Raw genomic sequence first — 14755 nt, forward strand, 5'->3', positions numbered from 1 at the left:
GCCAGAGGGGAGACTGAGAGGAGCTCTTAGGCAGAAGCTCTTCCCTGTGAGGGTGCTGAGGCGCTGGCACAGGGTGCCCAGAGAAGCTGTGGCTGCTCCATCCCTGGCAGTGTTCAAGGCCAGGTTGGACACAGGGGCTTGGAGCAAGCTGCTCCGGTGGAAGGTGTCCCTGCCTGTGGCAGGGGTTGGAGCTGGAGGAGCTTTAAGGTCCCTTCAACCCAAACCATTCCCTAATTCTATGCCTGCCTTGTCACCCCAAGCACCCCAGAGCTGTGGGTACAGAGGGAGGGCAGCAGCTCTCCTGCCTGGGCTCGGTGTGAGCAGTGGGTCCATGGAGGAGCTCGCAGGGGGTTATTTCAGTGCAGGAAGCCCCTCCCGGGGAGGAGAGCATCCACCCCGCGGCACAGACTTCCTCTGCTGGGATATTTTTAGTGGAACACAAAGCGAGTGGAAGGGAGCGGGGGGCAGGAGCAGATCAGCATTGGGAGGAGCTGTGCCCTGCCAGGGGCCTTTGTTCGTGGGGCCACACGCTCCCAAGGGACACCCGGTCCTGTGGGGGGATATTGGGGTCACACTTGGTACCCTGCACCTCCCTGGGAATAGGGAAGGCACATGGGGAGGGTTTGCATCCCAGCGCATTGCCTGCGTGTCGTGTCGTCATGGTGCTGACACCAAGAGATGCCGTGTGTGGTCCAGCCGGTGATGCTCCCTTCTGCATCCTCCAGTAATCCAAACCTTGCCCTTAAAATGACTGGGAAACCGGTATTAAATGGGAGGCACTGGGAATGCAGCTTGCTCCGGCAGAGCCGGCCCTGACCCCTTCCTCTGCTCGCAGGGATGCACTCGGGCAGCTTGCTTTAATAAGAGCCCCATTGCAAGTGGCTCCTCGCCAGCTCTTTAATGGCTCTGTTCAATAGGAAAAGTATTAAATGGTTTCAAGTAAATGAAAACTCATCTGGCAGCACCAGGGCTTTCTGCGTGTGCCCTGGCAGCGGCACAGAGCCTCCGCTGGGGCTCGGCTCCATCCCTTGGTGTCTCTCCTTGCTGCTGCGCTCCTGGTCCTGTCGTAGTGAAGGAAACCCTAAACCAATATTGGCTTTGCTTGTTTTTTTTGGATTCTCTATTTATTCCCGAGATCCAGATGAGTTGTGGAGGAGGGGACACACCAAATGCTTCCAGCCTCTTATCCAGGACCGTCCCTGGTGCCTCTGTGGATAAAGCATCTCCAGGAGCTAGACCCAGGACCTGGTGGTGATGCTGCAGGTCTGGGTGAATCCCAGCTCCTCCTGCTTTGAGGCTGCTCCCACCCAAGGGCGCAGGTGCTGGTGTTAAGGAGTTGCTTGTGGGGAATGGGAACACATGGAGCAAAGGTGCCCTGTGAATGCTGACTTACAGCATTCCTGTGCTGAAGGGGACCAGCTGCGGGCCAGATACACCCAAGTCCCTAGTGAGGTTTTAAAGGGCTCCTTTCAATCCATAAGGAAGCATGTCTTTACTGCTTGCAGCCCCAGCAGCATGCGAGTGCAATGTGATGGCTGTGGCATTGCCTCTGGGCGCTTCACTCCTGCCCTTTGGGCTGGGAGGCTGAGGCTGTGAGGTGAAGTGATTTACCCAGCACTATAGGCGATCTCAGTGTATAAATTAAGGCCTACATCGAGCCTGGTTTTGGCTCCTGTCCTTGGTCTGTCTCTAGCTATGGAGATTTTACAGGCAGTGGGCTTGGGAGACTCCGGATTGGGGTATGAGAGAGAGAAAATTCAACTCTTATCAGCCAAGGGCTCTCCAGCTCCACAGGTCTCTATAAATGGGGAATTAAAGCCCAAGCTGTCGACATAATCACTCCTGGCAAGATCCGTATCGTGGTTTAATTTCATTACAGCTTTTGCTTGGGCTCCCGAGTGTTTCGGTCCTGCTGCTGCGTGTGTCTGAGCCATAACCAGGCTTGGAGCTGCGTTTTGTTGGCTCAGTGTGTCTCTTTTCCCACTAAAGCGTTGCAAGGGCTTGTTACTGGGTGAAATAAACTGGTGGCAGATGTCTGTTAGTAATGGGGCTGTGAAAGCCACGTTCAGAGGAGTTTTGTGTGCAAGGAGAAGGTAAGAGCATTCCTAGTAGGTACTGGGGCTGCTTTGTGGGCATCCTGGGGTCTCCAGCCCCAGCACTGATCCATCCCATGTGATGGAGAAGGGACTGGGGCTGGGAGCTGCAGTGCGTTGGTGTCTGGATGTGGTTCTGGGTCCCTCTGTTGCTATCTGCTGTAAACCCCATTAACTGCATGGTCCCAGCAGGACCCCCATTGCTCCCCCCATGGTGTTATGGGATTAAACCCTCTTAGGGACTCACAGGGACTAATCCTGTTAAAGAAGAGCGGCACAAAGGGGTGGTAGGAGGGCTAATCCCTCTGCTCCTGCCTTGGTGGGTTGAGCTCCCACGGTGCGGATGGGGCTGTACCTGAGCCAACATTCCCTAGGTTGGGATGCTGTTCCATGGAGCCTGTTTCCAGTGGCTCTTCCCAAGCCCCCCAACAGCTCCAGCCTTGCTGTGTCCGTAGCTGGTGCTGGGCTGGCTCGCTAGCAGTCCCTCCAGCAGCCAAAGGCCGTCCCAGGTAAATCAGTTAATTCCGGCCCTGGGGTTGTTCATGCTTAGCAGGATTTCATTAAGGCAAGCCCTAATTAGTTCTAAGAGGGGTGAATAGTGTGCTTTGCCTGGAAGGGTTCCCTGCTCTCCTCCTGCAGCTGTTAATGAGCGCAGGGCTCCCATTGACTGAGTCTGAGCCCCATGTCCCTGGGATGGGGTACCTGGGAACAGTGCATTGTCCTGGAGAGGTGCCTGGGACACGGGCACCAAAATCACCCCTTGCCGCTCCTTGAAGCGGGTGCTGGGTTTTGCTGGTGCCTGGATCCCCCTTTGGTTCTGTGCCGGGGCTGTTCCTGCGCCTGTCCTGCTCCTCCTCAGCCCTTCCCATGGGCTCGGAGGCTGCCGGGAGCCCCGCAGCCCGCACCGCCGTGTGCCGGGCACCGCGCACCCGGCTTTATCAGCAGGAGCAGCCGGAGCCTGGCGCTGCCTCCGGGGTTATCACAGCAGATCCTTCCCAGCACGCTTGGTCCTGGACCACCCGGCTTTGGCAGAGCTGCCTCCGGACCTCCTTATCTGCCCCAGCACGGAGGAGCTGTTGGGCTGCCCCGGCTGCAGATAAGCACCAGCCCCTGGCCCCGTGTCCAGCTCCCTGCAGCGCTTGGCAGGCGGGGAGCATCTTCTGTGGTCTTGTAGCTTTTAAGGAGCTGGGTTTAAAACGCGGCATTTCTGGAGCCGGGCATCGCCATGGAATGAGCTGAGTGAGCAATGATGCTCCCCGGTTGCGTCAGGTCTCGGTTTGATCCCGTGTTTTCCAGCAGTGTTGTGGGATAGGGCTGGTTTTGCAATGGGAGGATGAAGGAGGATTGAATTGGGGGGGGGGGGAGCTTAAGGAGAGCCCCAGGCAGAGCTTTGTGTGCTGCGTCCAGCTCAGCTCCGTGGGCAGATTTTGTGCACAAGCTTTGAGCTGCGGGGTTTAGGGAGGAGGGAGCAGCTCGTGTGCGGAGCCGAGGGCTGGGACCGAGGCCCCCTCGTTCCTGCTTTGTGGAATCGTGCACCCCCGGCTGTTTTACTGCAGGGTTCTCCAAGCCAAGCGGCCTCACATGGGGTTAACCCCAGCGCGGGTGCCACGGCGCTGCCTTTACTTTCACTCTAAGGAATGCAGAGGATGTCGGGAGCCCTCCCCCTGCCCCGTTTCCTCCTGCGAGCCCTGCCCGGCCAACACAAATATTGGTGCTCAACTCTTGAACTTCCCTGGTCCCGGCGCTCACAGAGCAGAGCCTGTTCCCCCCCCTGCCCGGGCAGGGGCCGGGCTGGGGCTGTGCACGGGTGCCCCTGTGATGGGGATGATGGGGACAGTGGTGAGCGTGCAGCAAGCCCTGTGGATGCATCCCGCTGCGTCCAAAGGTTCCGTCGCATCCCTCATCCTCTGGGCATGGACATGGGGTGGGTTTGGTGGCAGAGCAAAGGGAGAAGATCATCCTTGAAGGGTTCAGTATATGGTTTGTGCAGTGTGTGTCTCATCCTGCATGTGGGATATATTAGGCTTTGCAAGTCTAAATAGAGCACCCGTTACCTCTTCCTCTAGGGAAGGGGCTCACAGGGAGGACGAGGAGCCATGTCCTTGGTGGTCCATGGTGCGGAACACAGGCTTCCCCATCCCATTGCAGACGTCTCTGCTAACAGCAGCTTTCTGCAGGGCTGTGGGTCAGTTACTGACCTGCACAAGAGCTCCCACCAGCTCAAGGGGGATTTCCCTCAGCATCACTGCTGCGGGAGCCCAAAGCTGGTGTGACCGGATTGCCGCTAATGACCCGGGGTTATTAAAGGTAACGAATGGGGCCAGCATTAATGAATGACTGTGATTGCTCAAGGCTTGGCCTCAGCCAGAAGCTGAGGAGTCCAAAGGGCAGGCTGACACGCTGCGGTCAGCGGTTTGAGAGTGCGAGGCTCTGGTGCAGGGTGCGCTTTGGGCCGCGTCCTGTGCAGGAGGCTCCATTTGGGATCAGTCCCCTATCCCCGATCCGTGCTGAGGATGCTGGCGTGTGTGGCAATCGCGCCTCTGACTGGGGGTGCTGTGGAGCAGGGCACGGCTCTCCCCCAGGGCCTGTGAGCTCCGGGAAGCTCATTCCCAGCATCTCCCTCTGCCTTCCCATTGTCCGCAGCAATCCCTCCCCTCGCCTGGGGGTTCATGGTGAGCGTGGGAAGGACTTTTCCCCCTGTTCCAGCAGCTCCAGCCATGCACCGTCACCCACGCTCCTCGCCTCCATTCCTCCCTACCCACCGGAAAACAGATCCTTCAGGATCCAGAGAGATCCATTGGAATCCAGAACAGAGATCCCCCCCATTCCTTGGATAAATCCCAGCCTGCCAGGACCCCCGCTGCTCTCCCGGAGCTGATCCCTCCGGAGCAGGGGAGCTCGCCGGTATCCCGGTTGCATGTTCCCTTGGCAGATGGTGCTGGAAAAGTCTCTCTTAAAGACAACACATGCACATGGGGGTTTCGGTCTCCTCCATCCTCCTCCCTCCCTGCCTGTCTCTCCCTGGGCCATTCCAGCTGCTCCCAGCTCCCAGCCAAGCCTGTGCTGCTGTTCCTGGCTCCAGCCCCTTCACTCTCTGAGCCAGCAACCGGGGAAGGGAAAAAAGCTGCTTCTCAACTTGTGGCTGAGAAATTCCCCAGCTGTGGAGTTGCAGCCGGGACAGCGCAGCCGGAGGCATCGCTGCTGGGGGGAGCAGATGGACCCCACGGAGCCAGCCTGGGATGGAGTTCCCACATCAGCCGGGGAATGTGACTGTGGGGAAGCTCACCCGGGTTTGTCCCCGCTGGGATGTGTGGTCCTCACCAGGCTGGGGCCTGCCTGCACCCCCTCTCCTGAGAGGCCCCTTTGTGCTCAGGGATTTCCATAATGCCGTAGCTGGCGCAGCGCTGGGGGTTGCAGAGAGGGGCAAATCCAGGCTTACCCCTTGCTTGAGGCATCAGTGGATAAGGTCAGGCTCTCATTTCTGTGGCAGCAAGTTCCTTAAAGGTGAAATGTTGATGGGAAGCCATCAGTGAAATGGTTTTCCCATCACCGGCACAGGGTGCCCAGAGAAGCTGTGGCTGCCCCATCCCTGGCAGTGCTCAAGGCCAGGTTGGACACAGGGGCTTGGAGCAAGCTGCTCCAGTGGAAGGGGTCCCTGCCCGTGGCAGGGGTTGGAGCTGGTTGAGCTTTAAGGTCCCTTCCAACCCAAACTGTTCTGTGATCACCCTGCTCTGGTGCAGGGTGCTGGGTTGGGTGCTGCGCTGTCCTGCGGGGCAGCTCCTCCTGGCAGCACTGTCACCGTGGGCTGGATGATGGAGATCAGGCGTCCTCCCCACCCTTCACATCCTTCCTGCTCTTGTTTTCTCCTGCCTGGTGGTTTCGGGATAAGAACCTTTTGTCATGGCTGGGGCTGGCTCTGCTGCAGGGTGCTGGCACAGCCATCCCGCTCTCCTACGGGGTTTGCATCCCATAGCGCATGGATGGGACCAGGTTGGGATGTACAGGCATGGGGGAGACCCAGACACTGATACGTGGCTCTGGGAAGGGTTTGTGCCTCTTCTTGCTGCTCCTGCAGTGCCAGGGGACAGCGATGAACCTCATTAACGTCTCCTGATTGCTTTTGCATTGCCATGGAAGGCTGAGTGTCCCTGGGGGGGGGCAGGTCCCTGCTGAGGCTCAGTCCCCATCTGTGGGCATCATCCTTCCGCTCCTGTGGGCGCAGGGTTTCCATTGCACATCTCCTCCTCCTCCTCACAGGGGCTGTGACCAGGGACCTGTTGTCACCCCAGCCCCTGTCTCAGTGTTCCTATCCACCACAGGGGCTGGAGACTCCCTGAAGATACCCAAATCACCCCATCAGCCACATTTGGCTGCAGATCCTGCTGAGTACCTGTGCTGGATGCCTTCCGTTGTGCACTGCAAGCATTTGGCCGTTTCCTGCCGTCCTCACTCATCCCCTTTGTGCTGTGCTGGCTGGGAAAGCAGCAGGATGCATCCCGAGGGCGCTGGGGGTGGGTACCGGTGTGGATCCTACAAGCATCAAGGTGCCAGACTGAGCCGCCTGGGCTGCAGTGAGGATGCTGGGGGGGGAAGCAGCACAAAGCTGAGTGTCTTTTGCTGTTAAAACACCCCGAGTTGTTCCTGTAGTAGTCCTATCAGTGCAGCCCAGCCGGAGCAATTGGAATAATTGGAGCAATTGGAATAATGGCAGCAATTGAAACAAGCTACAAAACCCCAGAGCCTGCATTTGGGAAGGGCAGGGCAGGGCTGTGCTGGGCAGTTTGGGTGAGTGGTGACACCAAGGTGTTTGTTCCAGCACCATCAGGAACCTGCAGCATCCCTCATCTCCTCCCAGTGATCAGGGGTTGGAACTAGATGATCTTAAGGTCCTTTCCAACCCTAACTATTCTATGATTCTATGCTGAAGATAACTGGTGATGCTGAAGATAACTCCGGTGACGTTTAGGATCACTCTGCTCATGTCAGGCTCTGCCAAAAGGTGTTTCATGGTGGCTCAGGTGTGTTTGAGTCCCTCCTTTTCTCTCAGGGCCATGGGACTGCTATAGTCTCTGCTCATCCCTGGAGCATCTGGTACCTTCCCCTGGTTGTTATGATGTGGAGGAAGCAGCCGCTGCTGCTCAGGTGATGCTGTGAAGCAGTGAGCTTTAACAACGAGCGCCAGTCAGGTCGTTGGGTCTGTATTGGAGATGGAAATGAGGTTTTTCTCTTGACCACTGGTGTCAGAGCCAGAACACCTCCTCGGCTGGCGGGGCGGGTGTAATTAGAGTTGTGGCTGTGTAAAAATGGAAGCAGGGTGTTTACGGAGCTGGATCCTGCCTGTGCTTTTATTCCTGGCCTGGCTGGTGGAAAACCTCCCATTGCCCCCCTTGTGCTGGGGAGGGGGGAGAGTCTCATTATCCAGGGCAACCTGTGGGTGCTGGAACCCTCCCTGCTCCCCAGCCCCATCAGCAGCCAGGTCCTGCGGGGAAGGGGAGCATGTGCTTGTGTTTGGGTGAGCTGGGGCTGGTGGGACGCCAGGCTCCCCTTCCCCCTCTGTTATTTATAGCATTTCACCAACATCTGGAGTTTGAGCCGCTTCGGCGCTGGCTGAGACTGAGCCGGGGGATGGAGCTGGGTGGAACGTGTGCAGGAAGGAGGGAGGGAAGGAGGGAATGAGCCCCAGAGCCCTTCCCAGCAGCATACGGGGGGGGAGCTGCAGCATCCCGGTGTGGAGCTGAGGACCAGCCGAGGCTTGGGAAGCGCCAGGAGCATCCTCGCTCCCCTGTTCCCAGTGATGGGGATGGTGGGATTGCTGCCACGTCCTCACCCTGCAGCACAGACCTGGGGGTGCTCTGCCTCCCCCCTTGCAGTGCTTTCAGGCTGGCTTTGAAGGCTCCTTTGACATTTGCCATCGGCACTTGTCTCTCCCCGACGTGTCACCGAGGTCCCCCTGGCCCTGGGGGTGTGTGTGTGCAGGGCTACAATAGCCCCCATTCTGGTGCTGCTGCTTTAATGGGAAAACTTGAGTCATTCCTGGGGGAAGGGGAATGAAAACCAGCCCCGCTGCAGCGGCTCCCTGGCACGGCAGTGGATGGAGGCGGTATTCCTGCTCCTGGCCGTGGCGGGAGCCCAGAGCCTCCCTGGTTCTCATGGCGAGCAGGGCTGTGGGGAGGGCTCCTCCTCCTCCCAGCCTCCCTCATCTGTGTGGTGTGAAAGGCAGTGGGGTTTTATGCTGGGGATGTGAGGAGCTCCCTCCCCTTCCCGCATCAGCTGCTTGAAGTTAAGCGCATCCCTCAATTGCGAGCAGAGGCAGCAGCCTTTGGGCTCCCAATGACACTGGAGTAGTAATCATGGCAATTAAAGCTTGCCCGCGGCTCAGCTCGGCTGCCAGTAGAACCACTGCTGCCAAGGGAGGGTGCCCGTGTCGGGCCGGATGTAAATGGGCCCCTTGTTCTGGTGGTGCTGTGGCCCCAGGCTCCTTCCTGCATGGGTTCCTCCTTCCCGGCTCCCACCATTGCCCCTCGCTGCTTTGCGTGATGGGGTTTGGGGCAGGATCCTGCACTGCTGGAGCTGCCCTTCTCCTCTATGACCCCCAAAGGTGGCCGAGCATCCCTCCCTCCCTGAGCGAGCATCCCTCCCTGCGCATCCCTTGGTGCTCGCTGCCTGCAGCAGAGAAGCCAAATGCAGGGATGGAGAGGTCCCATCTTGAGGCAAGACAGTGGGGATGGACACTGAGGCCCTGAGCAGTGTCCCCTCTCCGTCCCAGGACATCTCAGCATCCCAAGGTGGTCCTGGAGCAGGAAAGGAGCCTCGTGTCCCTTGGGATCTGCTGCTGAGGCTTTCTTTACAAGGAGCAGGGGAGCAAAGGAGGTGTTTTCTGACCGAAACCACGTGTGGAAGGAGAGGAAACACCACGGGAGCTGACTTAAAAGAAACTATGCTAACAATGTAAACGGGGCTGGACCGCTCCTGCCTCTTTCTCCCGCTCCGCCGAGCAGAGGAGGAAAGGTTTGACATGTGGCAGGGCGATCCGGAGCCTGGAGTGTATCCAGGTGGTGCAATTCCCAACAGCGGTGATTAGAGCCGATTTGGACACTCCCAGGAAACGGCAAAGCCCACCAGGATGGGCCCTGGAGGCTGAGGTTGGTGCTGGGGGTGAGGTGGTTCAAGCAGGTTTGAGCGGATGAGGTGCTGAGCCCTGACGCTGCTGTGATGGGCAGAGGTGGTTGTCATGCCTATGGCGGATGAGCTCAGCTTGGTTTGACCTAATCCCCATTCCAGTGGGGACGAGTGGGGTTGGAGGTCCCATTCCCATTGCAGTGCCACCGTTGGATGCTGCTGTGGAACACTGCGTGCTTCCTGGCTGTGCTGAGCCATGGAGGGGGTTTAGGGTTGAACCCCCCTTGTTGAGGTGCACTGCAGCATCGGGGCTTCGGCACATTGGTCTGCAGGAGCCACGGTGTGCTGGGACCTACAGGTTCCTGTAGTAGGTGGTACTGACCTGGCCATAGCCACTAGACCTGCTCTGTGGGTGCTCTGTGTCCTCCTCTTCCTCCTCCTCTCCTGGAGCACCTGGGAAAGCCAGGTATCTGTGCTGATACTGGTGTTTTATTCCTGGAATAAACCCCCAAAGAGTGACTTTCCAAGGTGGTTTAGCCCATGGCGTGTGCATTTGCCTGTGCAGCATGGGGAGCTGTGGGGCAGAGGGGCTGGAGATGGTCCTGGGACCTGGCCACCGCTGCTTTGGACCCATGGCCGTTCCTGGTGGCAAGTTTGCATCGTGCAGCCTGCGGTGTCTGTGTTCTGCTCAAAACCTGGGCCTCTGTGGCAGAGAGGTCTTTGGGAAGCCCTTTTCATCCCCATTCCTGCTCCAGTCAGGCTGCAAGTGATGGTTTAAAGGCACAGGTTGGTTGTATGAGTTAGCATCCTTTGGGATGGTGGTGGGGGAGCACGGTGACAGCACAGGGTCCATGGGGAGGGCGAGTGGGTCTCTGACACCAGCAGCCTCATGGCATTGATCTGGGCTCATCTGTGGGTGCTGGAGCCAGGGAAGAGCTTTTCCAGGGTCAATCCAGGAGATGTCTGTGTTTCAGGAATCAGGTTGGGTGCTTCCTCAGGTGGGTTCTGCCTGCAGGGAGGTTCCATGTACTAATGAATGACATGGAAAACCCCGTTAATCAGAGCTGGTGACATTGGTGATGCCAGCCCCATAGTGGAGTGTGCCTGAAGCATCCAGCTCCGTGCTGGGGGAGAGGCTTTAGGGGACACTGTTGAGCCAAGGGATGTCCTTGGGGGACCCTGTTCCCAGCAGCAGCCTTGGAAACTAAAGGGGAAAAACAACTCAGGTGCTGGAGTGGTTTTGTGAGAGCTGGCAGCACCCAGGCCGTGTTTGGGGTGGTTTAATGTTTAATTGGAAGCCTTTCATTGTTATTTAATGTCTTGTTTGTGCAGCTTTAAATGGAGCAGCTTGAGCAGCGCTTCCGAAACCTTTTTCCTTCGAAAGGGGACCGTGATTTGCCTCGAGCAGCAGTGCCAGGGGTGGTGTGGGAATGCACTTAGGATGCAGGCAGCCTTTATTGGCACACGCATGCCTGTGGATGGGTATAGATGGGGCATATAGAGGTGGGGTATGATGTGCCATTGCTTCCTAATCCAGCTGATGGAACGAGTGGCCGCTGGCAGTATCTGGATTCCTAGAGGAAGGAAATTGGCTTCGTTCTGTGCCTGGTTTTGCATGCAAATGGACAACACTGCAGTGAATTCCTGCTGCTTTCTAGCCTAGAAGTGAATCCAACTCAAGCTGCATTTTATGTTGTTGGCGTGTAACAGGGAGGCGAAGCCTCCTCCCAAGCAGAGCTGAAGTATTCCTGCAGGAGGGAACGTTGGCGGGGCTCTGGCGAACCCAGATAACGTCCACGGCTGCCGGGAGCGCTTCGTGGCGGGGTTTGCGTTTCACAAAGGCAAAATCCCTGTGGGAGCTTAGGGAATCTCTTCCCAGAACCCAACCAGGGAACGCTGGCACCGCTCACATAGGGAATACAGAGCGGCGCTGGCAAGGGCTGCAGCGGCTCCGTGTTGAGAGCGGGTACGGGTGCAGCCGGGGGAGCAGCAGGGGATGCTCAGCCCCAGAGAGGGGCTTTGCTGAGCTGTGGGCTGGGACCTGGTTTGTTCAGTGGCTGAGATTGCGGGAGGATGAGCAGCTTTGTGCGAGGGTTTCTGTTCAGGACAGATGCTGAATTGGGGGGGGTAATTTGCTTCTAAAGGACTCGAACCCATTTCAGTTCAGGACCTTGAGCTCCGGTTTTTGGGGTGAAAGAATGACCCCATGGAGGACATGGCAGCGATCACCACGCTTGCAGCCAAAGGGATCCTGCAGACGAAGCTTTCCCCTGTGTGGTTTATTTATTGAGGGATTTGATTTCCCTGGTGATCGCATGGGATCCCCCAATGCAGAGGGGGCCGGCCCTGCTGCCGTGTCCCGCCTGCATCTGCCTGCAAGTTCCCGGGTACCCCACATTGGGATGGCACCCAAAGCGCAGCGTTTCGGGGTGATTCTCTCAGTGTTTTCGTGCTGCTCCATTCTCACAGGGTCAGAGCTTTGGCAGCAAGAGGAGAATGCTTTAAAAAACATTTTAAACCCAAATAGGTGATCCCAGACATATCCCACCCCGCTTACAGGACACATCCCCTTAGCTGAGCTGCCCAGAGCCCCCTGCATCCTTTAAGGTCGCATGGACCTGACCCGCTTTGGGCAGTTGAATCATTTCCTGTTTTCTTCAGTGTTTGAAGAGCTGGAGGCAGGCTGGAAATGTTTGCAGACGGGGTGATCCGACTGCCCTGGGGCCATGGGAAAAGTCCAGGCATGCTGGATCCATATGGAGGAGAGAGGATGCGAGCACAGGGTCATGGTGCTTGATGGGGCTGGTCCTGGCTTGTGCTGAGCAGGTGACTGAAGTGCTCTGGGAGCCCCATCCTGCGGGGCAGGAGCTGGGCTGTGCTCATGTGTGGATGTTGCACTGATGATTTTTCCCATTTAAGAACCCGTGCATTGAGGTGCTGATGGCACAAGGGGGTTCTTAATAGAAAACTGCATTGCCATGTTCAGCCTGGAGAAGGGAAGGCTCCGTAAGGGGAGACCTTAGAGCAGCTCCAGTGCCTGAAGGGGGACTCCAGGAAACCTGGAGAGGGGCTTGGGATGAGAGCCTGCAGGGACAGGCCCAAGGGAATGGCTTTAACCTGCCAGAGGGGAGACTGAGATGAGCTCTTAGGCAGAAGCTCTTCCCTGTGAGGGTGCTGAGGCGCTGGCACAGGGTGCCCAGAGAAGCTGTGGCTGCCCCATCCCTGGCAGTGTTCAAGGCCAGGTTGGACACAGGGGCTTGGAGCAAGCTGCTCTAGTGGAAGGGATCCCTGCCCGTGGCAGGGGTTGGAGCTGGAGGAGCTTTAAGGTCCCTTCCGACCCAGACCAGTCTGATTCCATGAAATGCTCAGGCACGGTTTGCAGCTGGTCCAGGTGTGCCCCAATGCCTGCTATAGGCGCTGCTGACTCCTTTCCAAGTGGTTTTGTGTGGAATTTGGTGCTCTGGCCTCAGGGGCTGTGGTTTGGAAGAGCTTGAGGTGAGGGAGCAAGTTCCAGGGGGAAGCATCCTTTGGTTGGTGCCACACAGGGTTCGTGAGCATCTGGAGCCCCTTGGCATCATCCCTGCGTGCCCCCAGCTCCTGTTGCGCTTCCTGGCGAGGAAGCAGCTTTTAAACAGCATTGAGGGTGTTTTGGAGGAATAACCCCAAGGCCCTGGGAGTACAAGGGGCTGTTGGCAAAGGCAGCTCCAGCATGGAGCCAGTGCGGAGCTGCAGAGGTGTCGGAGGAGGGAGGACATCCCCGGGCAGGGTGGGAGGCAGGCTTGGCGTTTCACAGTGCCTTTTGGCCTGGAGAGGAAATTGCAGCGTGGGTTTGTGATTTGAAAGGAAAAGCGAGGCGAGATTTCACCAGGAATGATGTGAATAAAACCTGGTCTGTTCACGCGCTTGTTGCGATGGGAGATTAAAACCCAGCCACAGGGGCTGCTCTGCTTTAGAGCACGGGTGGAAATGACAGCCTGTATCCCTCCTGCTAGGGATGCAGTGCTGTGCCAGAGCCAATGCTGCTCAGTGAAGGGGCTGGAGAGGGGAGCAGCATCCAGGGGAACATAATGGGTCCTGCAGACCTGGAGGAGAGCTGGTGTTTGCCCCCCTGAGGAGCCATAAAGCATTTTCCATGGATAGGGGGAAAGCACTCCACTCCTCCCGTGCTCCTGTGCTGTTCATCCTATAGCAAGAGTGGGGTTCATTGCCCTGGAACCCCTTTGCTGGGAGGTGATCATACCCACGGGTGATGCTGCTGTCACTAGGACCAAGGGCATGTCATTGCCTTGAATAAGCAAGGTTAATTCCATGTCCGAGTGACCCTGTGTGCTTCATCTCGGGTCTGGTGGGGCTCTGCTGGTGCTGGGGGGGGTTGGTGCATGGGTGGACTTTATCTGGTGAAGGAAATGCACTTTTTTGTTTTGTTTTAATCTTTCTGGAGCGGTTTTGGACAATTGGCTTTCGAAAATAGCCTCAATGAGAGGAAACTCGTTTGTTCCCCTGTCCCTGCTCGGGGGAGCGGGAGGACAGGGTACAGATACGGGGCTTCCTTGGTAGCTTTATTTATGATGGCATCTGCTTGAGAGCGAAGCCAAAGCTATAAATTAACCCCCGTGTTCTTGTCTCTCCATTGAGCAGGATTTAAACGGACAGAAGGAGCTGTGCCCACGTCTCTGCCACCTGAAGAAGGGTCCCAATGGCTACGGCTTCAACCTGCACAGCGAGAAGTCCCGGCCGGGGCAGTTCATCCGCTCGGTCGATCCCGACTCACCGGCTTCCAGATCGGGGCTGCGGCCCCAGGACCGGCTGGTGGAGGTAATGGGTCAGGGAGCATCCAGGGTTTCCTTGCTGTGTTCCTGCCTGGCTGGCTTCTGTCCCCCTCTTGCAGAAGTGTTGGGACCCCTTGGAAGCCTGATGCTGAAACAACCCCCCCATCCCATGATCTTTTCCATCAGAATTCCCATGTATTCCCCTGTTGCAGAGCCATGAGACCAATGGGGGTGCTTAGGCAGTGGCTCTGTGGTCCTTCAGCAGCCCATGGGACAAAAGCGAGCACTGAAACCCAAGTGATGCTCCAGGCTCCTGCTGGCACAAGGGAGGGTGACACAGGCAAACTGCAGCCCCTGTGCTTGTCCAAGTGGCTTAGCGGTGGCAATGGGACCCTGTGGACAGATGAGGTCCTTAATGGGTGTCCATCTGCCCCCCTGCAGCACCCATAGTTGATGGCATTGCCTGATGCCACCCAGTGCTGGAGCTGCATCTGCCCACTGCAGTGAAAGGGCTGTGGGGACACATGGGATGTGTCTCACCACCAGCACAAGGGGTGGCCTCCTGCCCAGCCACCCTCTGGTCTGGTGTCTGGACACAGTGATGGGTCCGTGCCACCCAGCTGAGCTGATGCACTGCCAGGCACGTGTTGGGAGACGGAGGGGGAAAAAGCTTTGCAGAGATTCTAAGGCAATGGATCATGAAAGAACGGGAGGGAAATTGCTCTTGGAGGAACCTTCCTGGTCTCTGAGTGCTGCACAACTTGCATTTGATGC

The 14755-nt window shown here is 57.5% G+C and overlaps 2 protein-coding genes across 5 annotated transcripts in view; both read left to right on the forward strand.

Annotated features, from left to right (window-relative positions):
* Positions 1-14755, forward strand: part of TSC2 (TSC complex subunit 2) — an 81965-nt gene that overhangs the window by 18722 nt on the left and 48488 nt on the right. The window lies entirely within an intron of this gene.
* Positions 1-14755, forward strand: part of NHERF2 (NHERF family PDZ scaffold protein 2) — a 31701-nt gene that overhangs the window by 8573 nt on the left and 8373 nt on the right. For all 4 annotated transcript variants that reach the window (XM_061473949.1, XM_061473947.1, XM_061473945.1 and 1 more), the window contains one exon: positions 13851-14027. In XM_061473949.1, the coding sequence (XP_061329933.1) occupies positions 13851-14027 (177 nt within the window). The remainder of the gene's footprint in view (positions 1-13850; positions 14028-14755) is intronic.

The sequence above is a fragment of the Pezoporus flaviventris genome, unplaced genomic scaffold, assembly GCF_033815535.1.
Source record: "Pezoporus flaviventris isolate CSIRO_AGI_PZ_B2104156 unplaced genomic scaffold, CSIRO_AGI_Pfla_v1 ptg000078l, whole genome shotgun sequence".
NCBI lineage: Eukaryota > Metazoa > Chordata > Aves > Psittaciformes > Psittacidae > Pezoporus > Pezoporus flaviventris.